The sequence below is a fragment of the Takifugu flavidus genome, chromosome 5, assembly GCF_003711565.1.
Source record: "Takifugu flavidus isolate HTHZ2018 chromosome 5, ASM371156v2, whole genome shotgun sequence".
NCBI lineage: Eukaryota > Metazoa > Chordata > Actinopteri > Tetraodontiformes > Tetraodontidae > Takifugu > Takifugu flavidus.
Window position 1 is genome coordinate 3464984 of NC_079524.1, and position 27284 is coordinate 3492267.

A 27284-nucleotide genomic window follows, 5' to 3' on the forward strand; every position below is an offset into this window, starting at 1 on the left:
GTTCTCCACAAATCTGCGATACCTAAGTGGCTTATGACACTGGACTGAAATTTAAACTTAATATGGAGGAAGAAAAACACCATTTTTGCATTAAATTATTTTTTGTTTGAACATAAAGTGACAAAACTCCCAGTCTTCAGTGAACACTTTTTTTTTTGAAGGATCCCTGCTGAAATTTAGCAAAAACGATCATTGAATGGATTTTATGGAGTTCTGTTTCCACACCAGTCCCGGCCACGATGGCTCTCGGTGACCTCTGACCTGTAAATGGAGGTGTGAAGATAAAGGATCTGTAGCATTTGGTGAGATTACCTGTTGAAATGAGTCGGAACCGCTGGCTCTGCTTCACAGACGTCCTCACTAGTGCATCAAAGAAGTAAATACAAATCAGAACATTATGTTTCAGTTCAGGTGGAACAATTATTCATATCCGGTTTTGCCGCTGTGTTTCATACGTTTGTGTGAGTGTGTCAAACAGAAACACACAGGAAAAAGCTGGTCGTTTTAGAATATTGATGCAAACTCTTTTGTTTAATTATTAACTTTATGTGACTTCTTAGTACTGGTGAAGTGGTTTCTTTTAGAATTTATATTTTTAAAATGAAATGTATATTGGAAATAAACTATGATTGAACGGTGATTTTGTGTTTAGTTTCATTCAGATTTGAGTCCAGCTTTGAGTCAGTGCTAAGAAATGTCAAACTTATCCAACAGTTGGAGTGGTTCATTGTAATTAAATTAGATCCTGGCCTTAAACTTTGAATTAGTTCTTGGAATTACGGATCCACCTCAACGCCCCAAGAAACAAAATATCCAACCGTAAATACTGATATGTTGAGACAACTAAAATAAACACTGAATCTATATTTGATACACTCCACTTTCATTAACCAACATTCCACATCCCATCGACTCATCCGTACGTAAACAAACTACAGCATGAAAGCGGCGGTCATGAACGCACCATAAACTGTTTTGTAGCTCCCCCTAGTGGCGATGCCGCCACACTGCAGCTCTCAGGGATATTTATTTTCGGTCCGCTTGATCATTACAGACATTTATAACGGCTGGACTGCTGTTATTTGCAGGTTAGGATTGCTTTTTTCATATTTGGTTGGAATTTGTTCATATATTTGCTGCATTCACTCTGAAGCTGGTGGGAGTGAGGATGCGTTGATGGCGACCTCTGAAACATGCTCTGCTTGATTAAAATGAAACTTTGCTGTAAACAGCGACAGGAAATGAAAACCGTGACAGGCACTAAATGTCGAGGCAGTGAATGTCGTCTAAATAAATCACCATCGCAAGAGTGCGTGCCAAGGAGAACTGCATCTAATGTGACTCAAGCAACTAAAAGGAAAAACATGTCAGCAGAAATACGCGATAAGAGTTTGGTTCAAATTATTAATGTCCGTCTGTCTAATCAGGGGCATTGCCTCAGTCAATTAGCAGGCAAACAACGATCAGAATATTTTAAAATGACTTGAAGAACTCCTGGCATCTATCATTTAAAGTCAGAGCGGACTTGTGGTCGTTCTTACCGCTAGAGGGCACACAAGAGCTGTTGACTCCTGGAGGCCTTTCTGTTTCTTTTCAACCCTGAGAAACTAAAAAAGTTCCTCACAACTCCACGACTGAAGGTAAGATGAATCGGTGGAGCTTTAATGACATGTTCAGGTGGCCAGAGAGACACATGTTTGAAAGAAAATGAAGTGAATTCACACAGAAGCGCACATAAACGTAATGTGACCTTTAGATGCCAACTTTGTCTGGGAAAGCCTGGACGCACTCGGGGTGGACGCTCCGATTTCACGCTGGATCTGTCAGAGGCGGTTCGGATAAAGCTGCAGAGCCTTTTGAAGCAACTGTAAGAAGAACCAGAAGAAAAATATCAAATGGTGTTTTATATACCCACAAAGAGAAATCTTACAATGGTCACTCACCACTTTAATCCATGTCAAGCTCCATTGGCGGGCGATGGATCTACCTGTCAGTCAAATGTCTGTTTGCTGGCCGTCGTCCAGTAGAAGGATGCAGGCGTATCCACAGACGTACGTGTTTGACCTCTCAGGATACCGATGAGGAACGTTCAGTAAAGCTGATTGTGTCTGTCAGCCAGGGGAGGTGACCCCTCCGATGAAGGTATACACACATCTATCTACACCAGTAAACAGACAAATGGGCAATTCCCTTTCTTCCTTAGCCAGGCTGGACAACTTTTCAATATTTTCCCCTTATTTGGTTGGAATTTCAGTGGTTTCCATTGTGATTTGAGACCAATATATTAAACAATCTTCCCTCCTTTTAGTTGTGTTTGTCTGACAACCAAACAACAGATTAAATGAACCAAAGATTATAAGATGTGTTCTGATGGAGCCGGCAATCGTACACAGACTAGACATAATTGCCCTAACTGGGCCCTAACTGGGCAATTTTGTCAGAGAGATTTGCCTATCAGATGGTAAGATGGCTTCCTAGAGGATAAAATGGGTGTTTTCATACAAGTACACCGAGGTTCAGGATTCTGGAAAGCGCCTTGAAACAATTTTGATTGTATAAGACGCTATATAAATAAAGATTGATTTGATTTGATTTGATTCAGTGATTACAGCTCAGACAAGAGAGTCTGAAAAGACTTTCTGTGATTTGCTCCTTTGCGTTTGGAAGTGAGAGAGGCTTTCTAAGTGCATGTGTCTGAAGTGGAAGATATGACCCCTGCTGTTGAAATTCAAAACAATGAACACAATACGCAGCCTATAGAGGCTTTACAGCATATGTGCCCCATGCATGTCACATCTAAAAGCGTGTGGACATATTTCGTCTAGAGTCCAGGTCCTTCCACTCTCCTATTGGGGTGCGAGTGGCACTAATGTTACTAATGCTACTATTGTACAACATTCCTTTTTCAAGGACCAGCTTTGTATTCTGACAAATACGGTAACCAAATCGCTTCAGCACCATCAAACATGAGGCAGAGGCCGTTGAACATCTGCTACATAAACCAATGTGTCATAAAATAGTACGTAACCCCAACAATTTTAAAGGGAAGACACTGTGCTTCTTATTAGACGAGCACGCTGCCATAAACATCCAGCAAGATGAGTCAGTGTGTTAAAATACTGTCTTTGTTTTTTAGGTTCTACCAAGTTTGAAGTCCTGCTTTGCACATTTGGACCTAATTGGGTGCAGAGGTCAAACCAGTGTGATCACATGACCACAGTAAAGCTGAAGAATATCAGAAACTAAAATGGTCATTATACAAGAGAATACTATGAAGTTAGGAGCAAACTGTGGAATTCTAAACCTTCTCTCTTTCGTGAATTATGAAGATTGCAACAGTTAGTGTGTGTGTGTGTGTGTGTGTGTGTGTGTGTGTGTGTGTTCATCCAGATGAATAGATGCAAAAAACAAGAGTTAAGTCAATAGTTGGTAATATTTGAAACAGTATTAACATTTAAATTTGAATACGTTTTGGAACATAAAAGCTAAAAAAACTCTTAATCTATTCCTTCCTTCAAAAACTGCACAAGCGTAGCTGCCACCCAGGAGGAGGTTCCACTAAAGCGGGCCAACAAAGCAGTGATGGGGCCCTCGGCTATTGTTCACGGTGATCAGCTCGACTTTCCACACTGGAGTTCTGTTCTCCATGAATTATGTCAATTCTTCAAGGGACACTTTGGGATATAACGAGTCCCTGCAGATCCGGAACGTTTGGGTGCACGGCCAGATCTCCTGTCAGTGTTGGTCCGTGGGCGTGTAGTCAAGAATGGGTTCAACAAAATCATGTCTTAATTCCAAAATCCTCAAAACCATGAGGCAAACTCTGCTTTTACCCCCAGGAGTTCATGAATATGGAACAACATGCTCATCATCTTCTGAATTCCCTTTTTCCTCCAATGACAGCTGCATAATTTCAGTTCTCTTTCAGCCATTGTTTCAAGCTTAATACGAGGCTGACAGCTTCAGTGTCGGCACAGCAGCAATTTGGGATTTTTAAAAAAGGATTGTTTGCAAATGTGTCTGTGTTTAATGATGATGATTCAGAGGGCCGCATGCGAACAGCTTTCATTCACTAATTGGCCTCCTGGCTTTTACGTCAACATATCCACTTCAAAAAGATCCCAGAACCTCATATGTTTGTAGTTACGCTGCGATATCACCTGGTTTGCAGCAGGTCTTCCAGTAAATCCAACCTTTGCTGCTCCAGTTTGGCTAAGAGAAATAGAACTTGAGATAATAGCAAGACTTAAAATGACCTCTTAGATGGTAAAGAGCAGTGTGCTTTTCAGTTTGAGCCAGGCCTCGACAGCTTGACTTTAGAATCAAAGGCCACTTGTTTTATATTCAGATGCAGCACCTCCCTCGAGTGGTTAAGATTCAGCTGAGCGCATTTGACATCACTTATTGGGATGGAGTTTATGCTGACTTTAACCAAGTCCTTAAGTGGCTTTATGTGAAGGTTCATGTATGCATAGTTACATATCCATATACAGGTGGATCTCCAATGCAGTCTGTGCATGATGGACACTTTTATTACAGTAGGTATAAATCTTCAAGCATGTTAGCAGAAACAGTTAATCAGTTAATCACATGGCCCTGAGTCAATGAGCAGGACAATGGTGGTTGGTTCCAGACACGCTGGTCTAAGGATTTCAGAAACTTCCAATCTACTGGGATTTACAAAGAAGTGTCCAAAAAAGAGAAAATATCCAGTGAGATCGACTTGTTGACGTGAGTGGTCAGAGGAGAATGTGCAGCGTGGTTCCAGATGATTCACATGGTTTGATACGGCTCATTGAGAAGTGAATGATTGTCCGTTAGCTCTCAGTACATGCACACACATTTTTTTGCCCAAACGTTAACGCCAAAACATGTAAAAACGCTCTAATAACGTAGAAATATTTAACTATCATCTTCAAGATTAAGAAGTATTTAAATTTGATGGCAGACTTATACCGAGACATTGGAAAACTCACTTTAATGCCCATTTTAAATACAAAAAAATGGAGAGGAAAAAAAGAAAGTATAGCTTATGTTTCATAGAATGTGTATTAAAAACTGGGAGTTGCTGCTGCAGTGCATTTAAATGTAAACCAACACTCCAGTTCTATGTTGCGTGCTCCTCTTGTTCTTTTAAAAGTCTGTTATTTACATACTTCATTCTTCTGAAGGCTGAGGCGAACTGGCTCAAAGGTTCTGTTGGGTTGCTCAGAGTGGCTCTACACCGGGTACCCGTACTTATGGTCGTAGTTGAGGCGAGTCAGGGTGCTGTTGCTGGGCTGCGGCGTGCCGTTGCTGGGCTGCGGCGTGCCGTTGCTGTCCCCCGTGTAGATGACGTTACGAGCTGACTCTCTGATGCCGGGTTTCAGATTCTGCACTGAGCTGTAATACACGCCAGCGTGGGTCCGGTATCCCAGAACCGACCTCAGACTGGAATGGCGGCTGGAAGGCCTGCTCTCTGGCGCCTTGGTGTCCTCCCTGAAACGACACGTGGAGCCTCATCACTCGCCAGCAGAGGCAGGCCTCACCTGTGCGTCGGCCTCGCTGGAGTACCTGATCTCATTCGCCACCTCCTTCTCGTAGCGACGCTTCCGACAGCAGCAGCAGAGGAGCCAGAGGAGGAGCAGGAGGAGGAGCAACAGCAGGATCGCACCAATCACTGCCCCCACGATGACGCCAACTTTGTTGGTCGCTGCAAGACCAGACGCCAGAAACGGCGATCAGTTAATCAGCCGTCACCGAGGAAGGGTATTCCCTAAATCTCCCGAGGTCGACACGCCAGAGGGCGTAGATATTTGAAGGTGACAGAATCGGGAGCGAAATGAGACAGACTTACGGTTGTATGCGTGCAGCGCGTATTTGCACTGCGCGCTGCCAACAGAATTTCTGGCCTCACATGCGTAGTTTCCAATGTTGGCCTCTGTGTGGTTGTTTATCAGGAGCTCGCCGCTCTCTGTGTCTAAAGGACAGGACACGGGTTAAGCGGATTTTCTCCACTGGCCAAACAGAAACGAGTCGGTTTCCTTTGTTACTTTGGGTGGCGGTGGGCGGCATCGAGCCTCCGCTCTCTCGACTCCACGTGTAGCTGATGGGAATGGTACCTTCAGATGATTTACAGCGGAGGGAGACCGGGCCACCTTTCTCCTCCGGTCCTTCTACCCAACACTTGGGTGTGGAGGGGGGAACTGTTGGAAGGAGCATCTGTTGGTTCTGTCATTGTTTCAGTGTTAAACTGCATCCAAGAGAGACAATCGGAGACGCCGCCTCTGAAGGAGGCGTGTTCATCACCTGGCTCGGTGCAAGTCAGGAATGAGACAGGAAGAACCAGTTCAATTTCAAAAGAGGAAGTCTTCCTCACCCAGCACCACCAGAGTCACTTTCCTCATGTCGACACCTGGCGCCTTCTTGACCTTGCACTGGTAGGTGGCGGTGTCCGAGCCCCTCAGATCGGACACGGCGATGGAGGCGTCGCCCTGCGTGGGGTTTCCCGTGAAGGTGAATCTGGCCGAGACCCCGGGGTCACCGTACTGATGCATCTTACCCCCAGTGTAGGACAAGACCTGAAAGGCAAGGACCGACTGAAGCAGGTTTTTCCAGTATTGGAGCTGAAAGGTCCCGCCCTGTCCCCACCCCTGAACACATCAGTGCAAGTTTCTGCAGGGTGGGGCTGCTCAGGCAGCGCCCTAATTTCACGGAGACACCTGCTTCAAGAAACCTTCAGCTGTTCAACTCCCCAAAATAAAGAAAGCGCACTTATATATTCAACTTCTATGAGGCTTTGGTCAATCTATGCAGCCCCCCCTCCCACCCTCCAGGGTAAAAATACTGGCCGGGGTTCCTTCTATTAGTCCTACCAGTTGGTCTCTCTGGGTCATGTCTGGGTTCAGGCTGGACCACTCGATGTCCAGCTCTCCAGTGTCCTGAGTGCCCGGCGTGTAGATGCAGCCCAGCTTGACAGTCTCTCCGAGGGCCTTCTGAACGGTCTGGGGGCCCGGGGCCGACACCTCCATCGCCTCTGTTCACAGACATTTTGATAATCATCCGCTGGTGCCTTCTTAAATCACTTCATTCTTCTGACACATTACAAGGTTGGAATGTAATTCAGACGTTCATCCAAGAGACTTGGAGCAGAAAGAAATGTTAAAGTGGATGTAAAAAAAAATGAATTCAGAACGCTGGAGGCTTGATTGAAGCGTAAATGCTAATGATTAGTAAATTGACAGGCAACAATTTCAAAGCAGGCTGAGTTCACAGATCTGGATTATGATTATTACACAAAGCAAAGCTAATTTCACGTCTGAGATCGGAAAGTCGACCTCTTAGTGGATGAATGGAATCAGCATCTGTCGGGCGGATTAAATGGTTTATTAAAGGCTTAATAAGAGGTTGCATGATTGCTGAAGTATCTAAACGAGTGAAGGAGAAGAACCCCAAGAGAACTGCTGAAGTACGCATGAAGTACACAAGTGTTCATTCATGAGAAGCAGAAACTGGCTGGCTGTGTGTGTGTGTGTGTGTGTGTGTGTGTGTGTATCTCACTTCTGTCAGAGCGACGCCCAGATATTTTGAATTTCAGCTACTTTACACAACAGATTAAATCTAAAACCGACGTTTTTCAGGAATTCTGCGAATCCCAGCAGCTCTCTGTGGAAACCTGATCCGGTTTCCTCGAGTATTCCATTTTCAAATCCAAATACTGGATTAAACTCAGGTTACCTTCAAAGTTTTACAGCCACAAAAAGTCTCGAGTAGTTTAAAAATGTAATGTTGAGAGCTTTCACTGCAAACAAACTTAATAAAACAGTTTTTCTGTGTTCCTTTTTACAGTTCATTCACATGTTCTCAACGTTCTGAGCTTCAGTTTGAGGCTGTTTGCCAGGAAGTTTATATTCGGCGTTGGAAGAGAGCGTAAAAGTTAATGTTTATAAACCTTTGAGGTGGGGAGCAAAGGTCGCGAGTTTCTTATCGCACTCTAACTAAACTCCATAAACATGAATAAGCACATTTACAATCACATTTATTCATTATTGATTCGGGTTGAATCTTTTTTTGAGGTTCTGCTTTTTCCTCCGGATTGAACCACTGGTCTGACTGGTATGTTCGAACTGGGAGAGGGTCCACAATGCATATCTCTGAACAACATTCCTGGGATGACAAACCTCACCTGTTCGGAGCGGCATCATCATCATCGTCCCCAACATCATCATCATCAGCGGCGACGGCATTCTCCTGGATTTACCCTGAAACGACAGTCGGATCCAAAACGGTTCCATTTCCCCACAGCTGACGTGAAGGTGGACGGCAAACAAGCAGCAGAACATCCGTCGGTGCCGAGCGCTCCAGCTCCAAACTACAACAACAAGCTTCTGTGACGCACCTGCGACTGGAGGAACACGCACTCCTCGCAGTCCTGCCAGTCTTTCCTCTAAGTGCTTATTTTGTTGTCAGGTGAAACTGGCTCTCCGTGGCCACGCCCCCTACCTGTTTATAGTACAACTTTCAGCCAACTCCCACGGCAACCACCGTGCACACCTCTGGGAAGAACTACCGCAGTTGGGGAGCATCGGAATTGTTTGAATGCAGAATAAACACAATGTCGCTGCTGTTTGTTCTGTTTCGCTCACTTGGACAAAGGTGAATATTTACCTGCTCCCTCTGACAAGTAGGCTGCACCTGTCACTTCATGAAACTACATGTCAAAACTTCCTGTGTGCTCACCTCTGATTGGCTGGAGTTCAGACCTCCGACTGTAGTTTACAGCCTTTATGACTGCCGGTGAAACTTGATTTTTAAAAAAAAAAGGTTTTGGGTTTAATCAAAACAGAAACGTATTATTTTACAGTTTTATAAACTTTAATGAGCTTCTTCAGATGTTACATTTTCTATTTAGTCTGGAAAATCAACTTATTTTAGTTTGTGATGTTATCAGTGATAATTTAAGTGTTATTGTTTCATAACAGGTTATGTTTTCAAGCTCTTTAAACATCAGTGAATCTTCAGCCAGTTCAAGCTGCTCTTTTATTTAGCCTGACACACACCCGGGAAACACAAACACATGAAAACACCCACACACTCGCAGAAACACAAACACACTGCAGACAATGAGTGTCTTGATTTACGTCTGACTTTCAGCATGGTGACTTCAGACTGTCACAGTTTCTTATGACGCCCTTTAAAGAGACCAATCAGGGCAACAAATGGGCAGAGCAGCAGGAATATCGTTCAGGTTCATGGTTTCAATAGACACAAAAGCATCTGCGAGGCTTTAAATCGGATCAGACTGTTGCTAGATTCATCCAAGAGCGGTAGCCGTCATTGGCCACATCCACAAACCTCTTCTGCGCTGTAGAATCAGCTGACACACCGGTTCCTCGACGTGATTGTAAATCTTTCTGTTTGCTCGTTGGTGAAGGAATATTTTTACCATCAACGGAAACATGTGCGACACAAAAGACCTGTTAGCGGCCCCAGAAAACATCATTTCCAAAAATATATATTAGATATATAGATATGTATTAGACATTTTCCTCTTATAGTTGTTAAAAGGTCATTTTACTGCCTCCGATGTTGCATAGCAACGACAGTCGGCACTTGAATGTGAACAATACTTGAGTTAACGCTCAGAAATGAGCTCTGATGAGTGTAAATGCTGCCACACCTAATAAGCATTTCTGAGGAGAAAACTAGTTAACAGCTAGTTAACATTAAATTTGTCTTTTCCACACGTCCCTCCCAGAATTGATGTTTTTGCTTTGTACCAGCATATAAGAAATTCATGTAAAGTAATCACATATATCAACAGACATTAAGGATTCATGATATTTGCAAATACTTAAAAGACTGAAAACAGTAGACCAGTGAGAATATTCAAAGTGAGGTGGCAGCCTGTAAATAATTTTGCATTTTGGCCTTTTACTCCGCCCTCCACCTACTTTAGCTCTCAATCACCAAGTCACCTTTCAGTATCCAGGTTGCCAGTTACCAGGAGTTTCTGCTACGAAAGTTTCAAATCATACATGTCTTAGGGCACATAATCTGAAGGCCTCATTATAATTACCAACAACATAATGGCAGTCAGAAACGACATAAGTATTTGTATAGCAAATTAGAAGCAAACTAGTCTATAGGATAGTTTCACTTTTGTTTTAAATTCTTGCATATGGATTTAGGACAACTTGTAAAACCACACATTTTTGCATAATATAATATATATTCTGCCAACACCCTCCCCCCCCCCCCCAAGGATTAAGTGGAAACAAAATATCCAATCGTAAATAATCTAAAATAAATATCAAATTCATATTAGACACTAAAACATTCTTGCAATACTCATCAACCAACATTCATCAACCAACATAAACTGTCTACGCACGGTATTACACTAACCAGAAGTCATGAAAACTGCGGACGTGAACGCACCATAAAGAAACTGCTTTCTGTCTCCCTCTAACGGTGAAAAGGCTACATTGCAGCATCAGGTGGCGGCGCTTTACCGTCACTCCTCTTAATGGGATGGACAGCTATTAATTATCTTAATCTCCATTCATTTGTTTATTTATTCCATCATTTGGAGGTTACGATTTCTTGATCCAGCATTCACTGTTTTCTTTACATTTCATTAAATATGATTATTCACTCTTGCTGAAGATGGTGGGAGTGAGGATGCGCTGATGGCGACCTCTGAAACTTGTTTATAATGAAGAGTTGCTGTAAACAAATGAGAACTTCGACGACGCTAGGTTCAAAGTAAAACTGCACCTAATGTCACTCAAGCAAGTCAGAGAGAAGCATGACAGCAGAAATACGTGATAAGAAATTATTTCTGTCTGTCTAATCAGGGGCATATCCCTCAGTCAAACAGCAGACAAACAATGATCAGAATATTTTAAAGAACTCCTGACATATATAATTGACACACACGAAAGCGTTTTGTGGTGTCTCTTACCACAAGAGGGCAAACAAGAGCTACAGTAGGAGTCGATTTTTACACCTTGAGAAAAAAAAGGTCCCCACAACTTCCCAAATGAGGTGACGATTGATCAGTGGATCTTTAATTACATGCTCAGGAGACCGGAGGGACACACGGCTTTATGTTCAAAAGAAAAAGACAGCAGATGCACAGTACATGCTGACCCGTATAATAAGTGGTAAACAGAATTAAAGGATTGACCTTAGTACAGGAGTGAGGCCTGTTCATAGACGGTATGAATAGAAGCCATCAGTGAGGCGTATCATAAGCTGCTGTGAGCTCTGTGTCAGGGGGACACCGGCTTCAGCCACTGACGTCACGCCACATCGCTGATGTCAGAGCAGACGCCATCACTGAGGAGCAAATTAGCATTCACATGGGGCATTTTTCAGGGGTGGAGAACTAAATTGTGTTAAAAAAAGAGTCCAGTTAACCAGCAGAATAAGCAAAATTAATAGGAAGAGTTCAAATATTTACTGGTCATAATTATCATTGTATATTGTATCATTGTACTATTGTAATTATATGTACTAGCCGCTAAGCTAAATGTTAAGTGACCCATATTATGGACGAATGCACCGTAAATGTGATGTGACCTTTAGATGCCAACTGGGTCTGCGGAAGCCTGAACGTGCTTGGGGTGGACGCTCCGATTTCACGCTGGATCCGACAGAGGCTATTTGGATAAAGCTGCAGAGCCTTTTGAAGCGACTGTAACCCTGAGCGATCTGATCAGAACTTTACAGCAGAATTAAAGCTCCTAGAATCCAGGAGTCTAAAAGATCTGGTCAGATAATAAACATATCAAATGGTGTTTTTGGTTTGTCTGTAAGCGACCCCCCCCAAATAAAAGAGAATTCTTAAAATGGCCACTCCTGCATCGACACACCAGTGAAATCCATCGTCAAACTCCATTGGTGGCTGATGGATCCCACCAGTCGGTCAAACATCCCTTTGGTGGCCTTTTCTCAACACCCCCTCGATGCTCCATGTGTGTACAACAGCACTATCTAGATTGTGAGTGGCGGGATCTGCTCAGTTTGGTGGCATCCTCCCAGTTCATCTCCTATGACACAATGTGATGCGGCTCCCAGCGAGGATTTTTAAGCCTCTGCCGCCGACAGAAACACAAAGGCAACTGCAGCTGCAAGGTGGCGGTCTGAAGGCGACACTCACAAGGGTAGATGTGAGTCCTGGCACGAAGAAAGCTGCCCTAGCTGTAAATCCCATCCTCCAAATTCCTGCCCCAAAGCATTAATCCAACGGAATTAATATCATCCTGCGGAAAGTGGTGAGGTCGCCTAAAACCGCTGCGAATCAACTGCGCCGTAAATCCTTTAATAACTGCTGGACTGCTGCTCCAGAAACCTCCTTTTCCCAATGCTTACACATGTCTTCTTTAGCCTTTAACTTCATCATCGGTTTCTTCAAAGGTTTTTTTTCCCCACTATCCTGCTCCCTGGATGCCGATGCCATCGGTTTAGCAGTTTTACCTTCAGAGAGAGAGGAGCCAGATGAGGCGGCTTGGGCATCTAGTCAGGATGCCCCCTGGACGCCTCCCTGGTGAGGTGTTCAGGGCATGTCCCTCCGGTAGGAGACCCCCGGGAAGACCCAGGATACGTTGGAGAGACTATGTCTCTCGACTGGCCTGGGAACGCCTGGGGATCCCTCCGGATGAGCTGGAAGAGGTAGCTGGGGAGAGGGAAATCTGGGCTTCTCTTCTTGGGCTGCTGCCCCCGCGACCCAACCCCGGATAAGCGGTAGAGGATGGATGGATGGATGGATGGATGGATGGATGGATGGATGGATGGATGGATGGGATGGATGGATGGATGTATACCTTCGGAGAGCCCCGTTAATATCAGACTCTTTTGCTCCCTGTAGGAGTTCCACAGGGTGCTGCACTCTCCCTCCCTGGCTTTCCCCCCTCACCAGTGACTGCTTTACCTTTAACAATATTTTTCAGAAATCGGATGGCATGTCGCCTTGTGCATCACCTTTGAACTCCAGCAAACCAGCATTGAACCATCAGATAAAATGCAGAGCCCTTTGTCACTGCCTTTAAAACGCATCTAAACACTCTATCTTTCTCTTCTCTACCCTTCAATACCAGCGCAATAATGCAGAAAAGGTCATCCTAATTTGAGATGTCACTCTGATGAGTCTTTAAACTCTGTAAACCGAATTAAGAATCTCCCCCTTTACTCAATAGAACCACTATCGGGTGTGTACGTGCATCTATTTACACCAGTAAACAGACACGGGGATAATTCCCCTTAACCAGGTTGTATAGCTTTTCAATATTTTCTCTTTTATTTTAGTTGGAATTTTGGTAATTGACAGATGTGATTTGATTATATTCAAACACTAACATATTACAATCTTCCTTCCTTTCAAGCTGTTGCGCCATTCTGTGTTTGTCTGACAACCCAACAAAAGATTAAATGAGCTCTTAGGAAAAGATTAAACGAGGTGTTCTGTGAGGGAGGCATCCAAGACAATTATGTGACATCTGACTGACGGAGGGATGTTTTGTGGCTTTGAAAGAATCAAGGTGTTCACCTTCAGTCAGAAATGAAATTAAATGGTGAATGAAAATCTTTCAATAAAAACGTAATGAATGAATATGAAACAAGCCGGGTTGAAATCACTTTCAATTTGCATCTTATTTTAGGTGCAATAAAAGTAATTTTCTCTTGCTTCCTCAAGTTGACACGAGGAAGTGTCAATTTTCCTCATAAAAAACATTTTTTACTATTACCGGTAATTAAGAATTTATTAACAAGTAATTTCACTTTAAAAGGCGTTTGCCGTGGTAAATGGTGCAGGCAAACACAAAACTGACATCTAAACTACGTTAAACTACACGTGATGGTGAAAACTGTGCATTATGTGCAATATTGTATTGGACAAAGTGAGAGCTGAAGCCTCCATCTGAGGGATATTTCTCAGTGACACCATTCAGCTGTATTTTCAGATCCTCTCCAGCGTTGGAGGACGTATTTGAGTGAAGGGCAGAAAGATTTGGCCTTCAGAAAAATGGGTCTCCTTTCATATATGAAGTGTAATATTGTGAACCAGTGTCTGTTTCAGGGTTAAAAAAAATCAATTTGATTGTAAATTTGCCTTGAGCTGGTCCTCTCTCAAACACATTAACGCGTTTTCTTACCACAACAGAACATCTCGAGTTCAGGTTAAAATCTTTAGTGTTACGACAGAAACTTACAAGGTCGTCGCCTTTTTCACCAACACAATCGGGCTAATGAAAAATTAATCTGCCACTGAGGCCAAAGCCCGTGCTTGAGATTGATGCAATCCATCACAAATATGACAAGAGGTGATTAGATGCTTCAGTTAATATTAACGGACCTAAACCAAACCATCCACCGATCAGATCCATCTCTTCAAACAGTAGATTAAAAAGGTTTCAGTTGCTTTTTTTTGCAACTAAATGGACACCCCAGCTTTTGTGGGGGCATCTGCTGAAATGCTGAAAATGATGGATGGCTGTTTCAGAGGCATAAAGGTCAGAAAAGGGAGCGGAGGTTCCAGTGGTCCACAGGCAGCTGCTGCTATGCTGCTATGGTACATGAGCAGGACTGAAGTGTTCTGGAGTGGCGCCAATCCTCCCTGTTGGCTCAGTGGTCAGCAAATGGGATTCCTATTGTCCGTATCTATGGGAACTGTGCTCATGATATGCCTCGTCTACGTCGATCAGATGCTTGGTTTTGTTCCTTGGCGTCAGTGGTTGATGAAGCAGATCTCGTTATGGATTCTGAAGGTGACGCCTGACCTCGTGGTGTCCTCCAGACCGTGCTACCACTAGAGTGGTGGAGGATAAAAACACTGTCATCTCAACCTCCCCATACATGCTTGAAGGTTTTGAGTGTGTGCATGCGCTCACAGTGATGTGCATGGATGTGTACAGTATGTTTTTATTCTAACACCCCAGAAGGATGCTGGATCGATGCCCCTGCAGAGCTTCTCTTTAGGTTTGGTTATTACCATCAAGGATCGTTTAATGAATCCATTGTTCCAATGATCTGGAGGCCGACTGCTGAGGATGTTGTTGCACAGCTGATGAGGCCAATTTAACTCATTATTGACATTCAAGCAGTAGCAGGGTTGGACTTAACTAACCTGGGATGTACCACTCTGTAAACCAGTTTATGTCTTCTGCTGCCTTTCAGAAGCAGCATCACTAGTATTTTAACAAAGATAGACTCACCTATCTGATGGTAAGATGCTAACTAGAGGCTGAAATGGGTGTTTTCATACAAATACACGCAGGTTTAGTGATTACGGCTCAGACAAGAGTCTGAAAAGACTTTCTGTGATTCGCTCTCCTTTGGGTTGGAAGTGAGAGAGGCTTCCTAAGTGCACGTGTCTGAAGCTAAGTGGAAGATATAACCCCTGATGTTGAAATTCCAAACAATGAAGACAATACGCAGCCTATAGAGGCTATACAGCAGTGTACAGCATATGTGCTCCATGCTGTTTTAAGGAGAGAGAAGGAAAGGACCAAGTGGACCCTAGAGCTGAGAGTCCAGGCTGCCACGTCGTCTCTGAGGACCTGGAACGAAGAAGTCGACTGCTCCCCGCTAGGAAGACACACAGCTGGGTGATTTATAAGCTGAAAGCTTTCACACATCTATTTTAGCAGATATGAAGGTGTCATGTCAGATGAGAGAACATTTATATTTATAAAACCAGACCTTACACGTGTATTGAGAGCAATATAGAAAGATATCGTTTTATAGGCTACCACCTTTTTTCATGAACACTAATCAAACAGAACAGAACCCCGACTGCGAGGGGAGGACCTGTTTTTGTGAACGAGCAGCGTTAGCATCCAGCCAATTCTATTTCCAAGCAGAGTCGCCAATCTGATTAAAAACCAAACAAAAACAACAGAAATGTACATCTGCAAGAGCAACGAGAGTGGATTTTAATTCCTTTAGATGATTCTTCTGTCTGTAAATTGTCTTTTCAGATGTCCTTTCAGATTTAATGTTGGCGGAGTAAACAGATCAGGGGAAAAGCAGGAAAACAACGTAAACACCCCAAAATAAACCACAGTGACGCACCCGGACTTCTATAAAGGCGTTGATGCCAGGTTGGACTTCATCTCTTGTTTTGAGGTTCTACCAAAGTACATTTGCACTAATTGGGTGCAAGAGGTGATAAGAACCAGTGTGATCACATGACCACAGTGAGCTGGATGCAAATGACCAATGAAGCATATCAGAGTGAAACTAAAATGGCCATTAAACAAGAGAATCCTATTTTTTTTAAAACTCTGTCCTGTTCAGGAGGGAGGCAGCAACATGGGAATGTGAATGCCTCTTTGTTTTGGACTGTCAGGATGAGTCTGTTGAACTCATCCTGGATCCTGAGGAACAGTATAGATATATTTCAAAATGAATGTTGGACCTGACTCCCGAGAAACCTGCAAACGAACCAACAATCATAGATATGTTGATACATAGACCTCTACATATGCTCACAGATAATGGTAAACATCATTTCACAGCATATAATGTTAATAATAAAGAAAGTGAGACAACAGCAACGCTGAAGCCAAACCCAGCCCTCAACCCTGAGCCATGCGGAGGCTGTACGGCTCTGACCCAGAGCACCCACGGGCCCCCACACAAACCCTCACATGCCCTACAAATATATGCACAAACACACAAACACATGCACACTCTCACTCTCTTAACCTACCCCCACGCAGATATTAAGTTTGTTACAGACGATGGAGTTCTCTTTCACCCTCTGGCGAAAACCTTTAAATTTTCTTTGACTGCTCATGTGCTTTTCCCTCCTTGATTTCCCTCCTTGATGAACCAGGATGGCTGAGGATTAGTGCAACAGTCAGCCAGGGAGGGAAAATTCTCTCCAACCCGCCTGAACCTGGCAACGAGCAGGTGTGAGGATTACAGGATGAAGGTGAAAATTAACTTTCCAGAGCACAAAAACTTGTTTCTGGAGTCTGCATCTGCTTCAAAGCAGCAGTGCTCGGGTCGCCCAATCAAATGTACAATATGAAGATTTACTGTACAATAATTTAAAAATGCCCAGTGAAGAGAATTAGTTTATCTTGTTAGTAATAATATGCAACATAGTCAGGCTGCCCTATTTTATACCCTATTTTGCCCAGTTCTGCTGAAAAGTTGCATCCAGAGAATGATGCAAGGTGCAAGGTGCCTTATTTGGAACAGTATTAACATTTAAATTTGAATACGTTTTGGAACATAAAAGCTAAAAAAACTCTTAATCTATTCCTTCCTTGAAAAACTGCACAAGCGTAGCTGCCACCCAGGAGGAGGTTCCACTAAAGCGGGCCAACAAAGCAGTGATGGGGCCCTCGGCTATTGTTCACGGTGATCAGCTCGACTTTCCACACTGGAGTTCTGTTCTCCATGAATTATGTCAATTCTTCAAGGGACACTTTGGGATATAACGAGTCCCTGCAGATCCGGAACGTTTGGGTGCACGGCCAGATCTCCTGTCAGTGTTGGTCCGTGGGCGTGTAGTCAAGAATGGGTTCAACAAAATCATGTCTTAATTCCAAAATCCTCAAAACCATGAGGTAAACTCTGCTTTTACCCCCAGGAGTTCATGAATATGGAACAACATGCTCATCATCTTCTGAATTCCCTTTTTCCTCCAATGACAGCTGCATAATTTCAGTTCTCTTTCAGCCATTGTTTCAAGCTTAATACGAGGCTGACAGCTTCAGTGTCGGCACAGCAGCAATTTGGGATTTTTAAAAAAGGATTGTTTGCAAATGTGTCTGTGTTTAATGATGAACAAGACTGGTGTGGGGGGGATCAGAGGGAGAACGGGTATCTAAGAGAAACAGGGGGCTTGTACAGGGATTCAGAGGGCCGCATGCGAACAGCTTTCATTCACTAATTGGCCTCCTGGCTTTTACGTCAACATATCCACTTCAAAAAGATCCCAGAACCTCATATGTTTGTAGTTAAGCTGCGATATCACCTGGTTTGCAGCAGGTCTTCCAGTAAATCCAACCTTTGCTGCTCCAGTTTTTGCGAAGACAAATAGAACTTGAGCTGCAGAGATAATAGCAAGACTTAAAATGACCTCTTAGATGGGAAAGAGCAGTGTGCTTTTCAGTTTGAGCCAGGCCTCGACAGCTTGACTTTAGAATCAAAAGCCACTTGTTTTATATTCAGTGCTATATTGATGGAGCGGTCGGCTCACAGTCGTGTTGATGAAGCAGTTTTGGGAGAGGTAAACAAACAAGCAGCCAGATGCGCTACAGTATATTCTTCCTGCGTTGGTCTGGTCTGTTTTGGGGGGAAATATAGGTGGTACTTGCTGCTCTCCTCTATAAACAGGCTATTTGTAGCATCTCTTTATTGACAGATGACATGTAAACGTATGTGTACAGTGAAAACGTACATCCAGCAGCTGCATTAGCATTAGCATAACGCAGCACCCCAGTGGACTATTCGGTATGCTAGCAAGAATAAAGCGCTGTCAGAAACACAGGCAAAAGTTCCTGTGAACTAACAGATTAGTGAGAAACTGCTCAGGGATTTTAAGCAGCTAAGAACGATTTGATATCAATCCCACTGATGCAACAGGTGGCACAAAGAGCTGCTGAATAAACAGGGGAAAAGAGAGTTTAAGCAGAACCACTTCAGATGCAGACATCAGCTTTCTCATAGAGGGGTGCAGCACCTCCCTCGGGTGGTTAAGATTCAGCTGAGCACACTTGACATCACTTATTGGGATGGCGCTTATGCTGACTTTAACCAAGTCCTTAAGTGGCTTTATGTGAAGGTTCATATATACATTCACATATAGCTAAAGCGCCACTTCCTGCCTCATGCCAGATACGTTACTACAGAATACCGATATATGCAGCGGAGAGAACAGCCAGTCTGTCACAGTTCCTTTATGGTCTCTACGAGTAACCATCCCATCAACTTCTGAATAACTGAAGAAGCCAGCATTCTCTCTCTAATGTTCCTCCCTCCGTTGCTCGCCTGTCAGTTTGCTGTGAGAGCGGCCGCAGCAGAGGCCCAGGCGTCAAACCTCAACACCGCCAGCAGATTTGCACGCACCACTGCATCTTTATCAACACGCTCTTTGTTGTGACCCCCGCTGGGCCGTGATGACGTGTGCGCTGGAACAAAAATGTGACGTGCGCATGCAGGACAACGGTAGGAAATGAGCTGCATGAACTACATCAGCTGGGATCTTCCTGTGCAAACGTACAGTGGCCCATTATGAATTTGGCTCTTACGCCATTGTTGCTGGGTCGGTCAGGCCGTCCTGCCTTTATCTGAGCTCACTGTCCACCATTGCAGCTGCACATTTACCTTCTTTCTGGGTTTCTTTTTGGTCTGATGCGACAGACACGTGTGGCCACTATTTCCTCATCAACTCAGCTTGTGGGTGAGTCTTTCACCAGCAGCTGTGTGTGGATTTCAAAGGGAGAGGTTTGATGCAGCGGCGTCACCTCCTCATCATATAATCTCCCTCTGAAGTCACAGTCTGTATATCCAGACTCTTTTCATGTCTTATTTCACAAAGAGATCGTCTAGTTTTCCTCCGCCCACTCCGAGACAACACACTGTTAAGAGAGATGCTGGCGTTAAGAGATATTTGCCATTTTTGCTCTCATTTCTCTTTAAATCTTTTTTGAAATTAACTAAAGCCAACACTCAGCTCTCCAAATAACTTATAAGAAATAAGAAATTTTCCATCTTTTCTTCTTCCCACTAATAAAAATGTGAGAACCTACCTAAGAGGCTCAGGAATATCTGCTGCCCTATTAGTAATAATAACAACAACAACAACAACAACGATAATAATAAATACAGCTTCTGCACTATAATGTTGGCACTAAATACACCATCAGTTGTTTCTGGGGTTTATTGACTGATAAACACAGGTTGTGATAAATCCTATCATTTTATAAATAATATCATTGTAAACTGTAGTCCAGGCAACTCTAAAAGTGAGGAAAAGTACTGTATAGAGATTCCTGATGCAGTCTAAAACTTTGAAATAACCCCCTATAACTCTCAATTCTGCACTTTTCCGTGTCACAGATTCAGGCCTAGTTTCTGCATTTTCTGGCAGATGTGACCCAAACCAGTGGTTTCTCTTTAGCTCTGCAGAAAGGAACCCACTCTGGCCAGCGCTATAAATCATTAAACAGCCTCAACAACAGTATGCGGTCACAGCCTCTGTGAAATGAGGCTGCAGAGTGCGCAAACGTGCACAGATGTATGCAGGAGCAGATATAGATAGAAGCCACATTTGTGATGCTGATGAAGAGCCTTTTGGCCTTGAGAGGCGGACATGTCGGCCTGCATCTCCTGAAGTTCACTCTGATCTTAATCAGGACCCCTGCATTATTCTTCCCGAGCACTCCGACTGACACGCTAACGCAGCCAATAGAGAAAAAAAAAGATTTTCCTCCCCCCACTGTGTGTGATTTCCAGTGATTAACAGACATCACACCAGGGTCCAGCGATTCCAAACAACCGGAAAATAAATAATTCATTAACACAAGAAACTCTGTTGATGCACAAAAGATAACTGCTGATTCAGTTGCACAAAAGAGGTGGTGAAAGGTCGAGGACCTCAACCAGACAAGAACCACTGGGCTTTTCCTGACTCCATAAGCAGCTTCTTATCGAGTCTCTCACTGAGGACGCTTTTAGATCGCATCGATCGTCTTTAAATTAAATATTGAAGTGCCTGAACATGTTTAAGTGCTGAAAAAACAATGTACAATGCCGTGAGCGGCTTTAAACAAGAGCAGCTTGATTTTATGGATGCTGATGACATTTTGAGGACTATGAATATGTCACATACATGTTACTTTAAACTGAGAAGAAAAAAAAAAAGCAAACTCTGAACTGAGTGAATCCGTTGACAGAAAAGCGGGACGTTATTTGAATCACTTAACGGAGAGATCATTTGTCCCGAGTCAAAACTTTTTAGCAACTGAGACTTTTTAGCAGATGAGATTTTCCCTGTATTCCGGCTCCGAAGTTGCAATAAAGACAGAAGCGGTAAAGCACGAGCAAATGATAGCAACTGCAAACGTGTGCACTGGACCGTGTGTGTGTGTGTGTGTGTGTGTGGGGGGGGGGGGATAAATCAGGCAGTGAAGTGTTATTGTCTGCACATTAGTCATTAGCAGGTTCAGCTTACTGAATCTGCGGTGCTGCCTGCGAGCGACAGCACTCTGATTGGCTGGTTAGCTCTGGTGAATTAGTGCATGAGAAAGACACAAGAAGGAAATTCAAGCACATAATGGGCACACAGCATATACGTGCAGTATATACGGCACATCCGCTAGATGTAATTAGTTCTGCTAAAACGCTGCTCGCGTTTTAGTTTAATCATCCGACACCGACTGGCCAATTCCAGCTCCATATTATTTGGTGAGATTGCGAGAACAATTCTTCTTGTGTTGCTCTGGAAACACACAAAGGAAGGTTGCTGCTACCAGAAGGCCTTCAGGCAGAGAACAGGTTCAAGTGATGAAGGTGTGAGTGCAACCGTTCTGTCAGCTTATCTTTTAAAGTCATCTAAAAGTGTCTGACACGACGTTTCCTGATAAATTGAGCTCGAGTAGAGACCTTTATTACAGCTGAAACTTGCAGATTCTGTATAGTTGTGGTTTATTCCTCTTCCAAATATATCCAGCCGTCAGGACATTAATTATTAAGGACCAGATGCACCAGAATTCAATGAGATCACAGTGTGAAAACAAAGAATATAACATTATATGCACTTAAAGTTGAATTAACGAGCTACATGTGTCCTTAAAGTTAGCGATGATGTCAGAAGCAGAGAAGATGTATAAATTCTGTAGGTGTGTAGTGCAGCAGGGCCTTATGGTGTGAAAATCAACCACTCTTCACACCAAGTTGGAGAAATTACTGTGAAAGGTGCCCTGGCAGGAAAGCATCACTATGTGAAGAGTCCGTAGTGGGAATGGAGAGAATATATCACCCCCTCAGGCTGCTGAGCTGCACAGAGAGCAGTAGCACCACATTTGGAGGGTGAGTTGCAAGCAAATGCACATCAGCCCATTGGAGGATTATTACAGGTCATTTACACTCTTTACAGGCTTTGGTGGTTCCCTTTTGATTGAGGGGGCCATTAGGGCTTCCTTTTTTTCCCTTTCCAGTTGTGTTTCAGGCCCACAAAACCTTGGATAAAGCAGTGCTAATAAAGCAGCTTTTGTTCAGTGATGCTGAACAAAAGCTTGATCCGTAAACACGCTGGAGGGCCATTTTTCTAAAATTATAAACTCTCTTTCTGTTTTTGGATGGATGGATGAATGGACTGTCAGCTAAAAGGATCAAGCAAAAATTGATATCAGCTAATTATGTAGACAAAATCTAATATTATGTGCTGGTGGTTTTTTTTTAGATGCATATCCAGAGTTACGCGTAGAGGCTGATGGTGGAAGGTGATAGGCCTCCTTCTGTCTGCTGATTCCCATCTCGTTCAGCTGCTGTTACCCTCCAGTTGCACCTCTGATCTGGGGCAGATTGCTCTCTGTGCTGAGTGGTAAAACACTGGCTAAGTTGCAGTGAAGATTTATTGGTGATAAGCTGTTGAGATTTTTGGGAGGATTAATTCCGCCTTTGTCCTCTTAGATGATGCGTTCGTGGACCTGCCTGCAGCCACTGCCGTCCCAGCTCTCAGGCTCAGTTCGGATTGGCTTTTGGAGTTATCTGCTCACCTGAACTTCAGTTCACCTTTTGAAACCCTCTTAAAAGTCTTTTCTCGTTTTCCTGTCTGGATGCAGACTTCAGACTTCATACTCACAATTGAATTAGCCAACGCAGCTACATTCAGGGCTGTTGTGAAAACAAAAACAAAATATACAATGTAAAGGCGAGCACGCTCCCTCAGGCTGGCTCTTCCACTTTGTCACCGTGGTGACGATAACAAGCCTCGCGGCATGCTGTGGCGTTACCCTGACTTGAGTTTAGGGCACTGCCTGAATGTTAAAATGCCATATTTTTATTTATCCAGGTTCAACATCAGGATCAAAGTTTGTTGTGTGATACTAATAATTTTTAATATAGCACTCAGAGAGGGCGAGAGAGAGACAGAGAGATAGAGAGAGATAGAGAGATGGAGAGATAGAGATCTGAGTTGTCTTCCTCAGGTTGTTCCACTTGAAAGTACTGTACATATACAGTATATAGGGCCTATACAGTATATATTACATATATATTACATATATACACACATATATATTGATATATTACATATATCAATTTACACAACATAGTCAGTTACTGTTATTATCATTGTTAGTAGTAATAACAATGATAACAACAGCAACAATAACAATAATAACAATAATATGTTTAGAAAAAAGAAACATATTTAAAATTAGGGCAAAAGTGAGGAAGCTCCAGAGATGAAAGCCTGCACACAATCTACGGTACATTGTGCTGATCACCAAAGTGAGTCTAAATAAGTTTGTGACTCAGTTCAAAGGGATTTTTTTCATGAAAAATGCATGAAACCAAATGACCGATGTGCAGCAACCGCAGCCGGTGACAGAGAATCTTCCTCCAGCCTCAGGCCAGCAGCAAAATTTCGACAGATTCGGCTGAAAGTGCAACAACAAAAACCAACAATCACATCTTTTGGTGTGATTGAGGTTGGTAATAAAACACGAGAGGAGAGGATCCAGAAGACTGTTGGGAATTCATGGATGAGAAGAGGAAAAAGAGGTGTTTTTCTCTCTCCTTCTGGAAGCTACAGGAAAATCTCAGAACTTGTGATATCAGGATCTTGGGATTATCACGTCTGACTGACATAAGTGTTGTTAAGGCCTGAGGATTAAGCCAATGACCTTTGTGATTGTGAAATGTGCAGGATAATGGCTTCTTTATGCCTTCAGAAATGAACGCCGGATTTATGATTTACACACCCTGAAGCAGGCCTGACAACACTGTGGCAGATGAGCCCCACGACGCCCAAAAGTCTCCTCTTGAAAGGTCTGAAAATGCTTTAGAACTCAGTTTCACAATAGAGGCGAAGCCGACTGTGGAGACGCTCCGCCCAGATCTTCTGCTGGGGGGAAGGAAAATAAAGAGCTGTACCATGCGCATCGGGACGCCTCCTTGAATGAAAGCGAAACAAGCTTCCTCCGTGCGTGATGGTTATTAGTTTGGAGCGAGACGCGGTGTCGACAGAGACCGGTGGGTCGTGATTACGGGCTCATTAAAGTGTCTGACAACCTTGGAATTAGTCAAACTTCAGTTCAAACGCTGCTGATTGCTATTGAATGCCTTCCTCACACCTGCAAATATCATATAATCCAACTCCTTTTCACACTCGAGAACTGAGGGTGAAAGGGAGAAAATGAAACCGGCCCCTGTTTTTAATAACAATTCATTACTTTTAAAAGAACATTTAGATGACCTGCTCAAAGGCAGGCTGGAGGAATTTGGAGGGCTAAATCAGAGAAAGACGACAGTGGATGATTACACCGAAGGTGGCAAAGAAGCCTGAATATAGACGCCTGGAATGTCAGCAGGTAAAAGGAAATGGGATGAAGCAGGGATGCAAATAAGAAAGATACCTGGCAGAGAATTGAACCCAAGTAGTTCATTAAGTGCTGCACTTAATGACGCCAAATTGTGCTATATTCATTGATGAGGCAGCACAACAGGGAAGCTGGTTGCATCCACATCATTAGAGCACAATAATCCAAACAGGAGAACTCAGCTGCGGGATTTAATCTAATTTGCACAAGTGATGCAATTATTGATCCCAACAAAGGGGAAAAAACATAAAAGAAATACAAAGGTTGTTTTTGGACAAAGGGAACCGCAATTGTCCGACATTTGATTTCTGCAGGTCAAAGTATTTTCTTGGGAATTTATTTTCTAAAGTTCAGTGAAAAGATTGCTTTGTCCCATTCCCCGGAGGTCCCTCTGACAACACAATTATTCTTTTACACCTTTTTTTTTTTTAGTGTGACACAAAAGACAAAGCTACAAGGAAGATGGGGCCCTTTGTTTCCACGTCAGCGGTCCACTTTCATTTTATAACCTTTTGGAGATAAAATTTGATTGGATCCATAAATAATGTGTTTCATGCATGTTTTAAAAATGTGAAGCTAATTATAGCCAACGTTCTTCCTCCAGAACAGGTGTCGGTTCTCAGATTAGAGCTTCTGATGAGCGTTTAATCAGGTTTAAAGAGGGATTTATAGAGACATTAATGGTAATTTGGTTTCCCGGATTCTCAAGTCATTTTTATGGATTTTCTCTCACTTTAATTCTGGCCGACTTGTTCCCCACTTTCTACCTGGGTTTAAAATAACAGCGCTGACCTCTGAAAGCCATCATTTTACCTCCCACTTCAAAAATCAATCATTAATCCTCATCCCTCACATGAATTACGTGCTTCCTCAATATTGAGTACAATAAATAGACAGGAGTGACTTTAGAAAGACCTTGAATGTTGGAAGTGGCCTTGATTTCACTAACTTTTCTATATTGGCTTTTGTTTTCAGAGCACAATTGTTGAAGCGATGCTTTTCCTGTTTGCCCATTAATCAGACCCGGGAACGCCAGAGGTCTTCTTAACTGTGGATAGATAACAACCTGTAAGCTGCTGGAGTGCACAGAAGCAAAAAGCTCCTCTTCCTCCTCCATTATTTCAGACTTTTCCTTTTCTAAATTTCCCGGTGGCCGTTTTCCCCTCGGCAGATCTGGTGTCAGGAGCGTTGAGGAAATCTTGTTCACTTTGTTGGTGCCATAAATCTTCCTGCTCGCCGTTTTAGCCATCGGCCAACTTAACTCGTCTATATTAATTTCTTAATGATTATTCCGGCCTCTGCTACTGAAACTCTCCCAGAAATGAGTCAAAACTGATTTAGCTCGTAAATAATCTTACTGAATAACCCTGCTGGTACGGCCCCTTATCCACAACACATTCCAACCCACTTCAGACTATTTGTTCGTTAAATTAAACTGTCAAACCGTAGCGCCCTTGGAGTTCAGAGCAGGTGAAATAGTCAAATGAGGCTCACTCCTCAGTCAATCTATTTTTTAATCTATAATCAAGGAGGCTGTCAAGGCTGCTCTGGAGGTGTCTCCAGCCATCCAGACACATTAATATAAATCAATCGCGACAATGAAACATGGCTCAGAGAAATAATGGAATAAAGAACTGAAATATGGCACAGAGGTAAAACTAAAGAAACGGGAGGTGATTTCTGCTCCGCTCCAACTCCTGAGCCATGTTAAATCAGGTAATTGAATATAGAATAGAATCCTGCCTAATCTGGATGGAACTCAAATTACTTTTGGAGTGGGTGAAGACCTTATTAAATGAAATTGTCAAAGTTTTCAAACTTGCTTCCTGTTGTCACAGCTTCTGAACAGCCCCAGTCTTGATGTGTCGAGTTTAAACTCAACACGTTAAATGCATATACATCACAAAATGTAAATAAAAACCTTTGCCTCTCTTCAAACACCCATGGGAGCAAATGTTCCTGGCCCATTCAGAATCACTTTGTCCCCGTCTCCAATGTTCTCCCCATCCATCTCAGATGAGGACACCATTTCATTTTTCCATTTCAGTTGTGGTCGTTTCTCACGAGCAGGCTGCGTCTCCTGGCTCTCCACTTGCAAGCTCAGCTATGAATTCAGCTTTCTGCTGCTCCTTCATCATATGGCTGTGTGACACACCAGCATGTGGATGACAAAACTTCAACCAAAAAAAGTGTGAGTGTGAACTCATGCAGCCCTGTGGAGGAGCCGCTGCCGCGCTGCCATTTAACCCAGACGGAGCACCGATCTCAGCCGGAAAAAAATGGAATATAACTTCAAATTATCTGTCAGCGACATCAGTGTTGAGCTATTCAGCATGTTAGCATTAGCTTTCAATGTTTCTGCCATGTTAGCACTGCTTTAGACATCTAATAATCAACTATTAGACAGAAATATCCTAAAATCTATACGGGAACATATGAAGTCCAGGATTCTGAAAGCAAAATCTGAACTCATCCATATGAGCCCAGAGAGATGGATCAGGATGCTCACATCAGTGAATATCAGGAATTCTGGGGCACTTCAGCAAACTTCTACCTGTATGTGGATCCAGAGGAACCAAAGTGAGCACTGTTATACACAGAGCATATTTGGATGTGGTAGCATCCTTTGTTGCCTTGTAAGTTAATTATATCTGTAAACGAGCCTAAATGAGGATGAGGGAAGTTTCACAGTAGTAGCAAACTTAAGAGGGTCCTTCATCATGATGATCGATCGTG

At 43.2% G+C, this 27284-nt stretch overlaps 1 protein-coding gene and 1 long non-coding RNA gene across 3 annotated transcripts in view; both read right to left on the reverse strand.

Annotated features, from left to right (window-relative positions):
* Positions 1 to 4505: 4505 nt before the first annotated feature.
* LOC130526317 (coxsackievirus and adenovirus receptor-like) lies at positions 4506 to 8520 on the reverse strand. Of its 2 annotated transcripts, XM_057033876.1 has the most exons (8): positions 8404 to 8520; positions 8165 to 8372; positions 6855 to 7015; positions 6359 to 6560; positions 6033 to 6185; positions 5837 to 5959; positions 5554 to 5692; positions 4506 to 5478 (listed from the first exon to the last, which is right to left on the reverse strand). In XM_057033876.1, the coding sequence occupies exons 2-8, from the start codon at positions 8319 to 8321 to the stop codon at positions 5220 to 5222; spliced, it is 1194 nt and encodes a 397-aa protein (XP_056889856.1). In that variant the 5' UTR covers positions 8322 to 8372; positions 8404 to 8520; the 3' UTR covers positions 4506 to 5219. The 2 variants fall into 2 exon arrangements, with proteins under 2 accessions (XP_056889856.1, XP_056889855.1); XM_057033875.1 differs by having other exon boundaries at positions 8165 to 8438.
* A 5799-nt stretch (positions 8521 to 14319) lies between these two features.
* LOC130526234 (uncharacterized) overlaps positions 14320 to 27284 on the reverse strand; it is a 37799-nt gene continuing 24834 nt past the window's right edge. The window contains exon 3 of the long non-coding RNA XR_008950689.1: positions 14320 to 14791. This is a non-coding gene — a long non-coding RNA (uncharacterized LOC130526234). The remainder of the gene's footprint in view (positions 14792 to 27284) is intronic.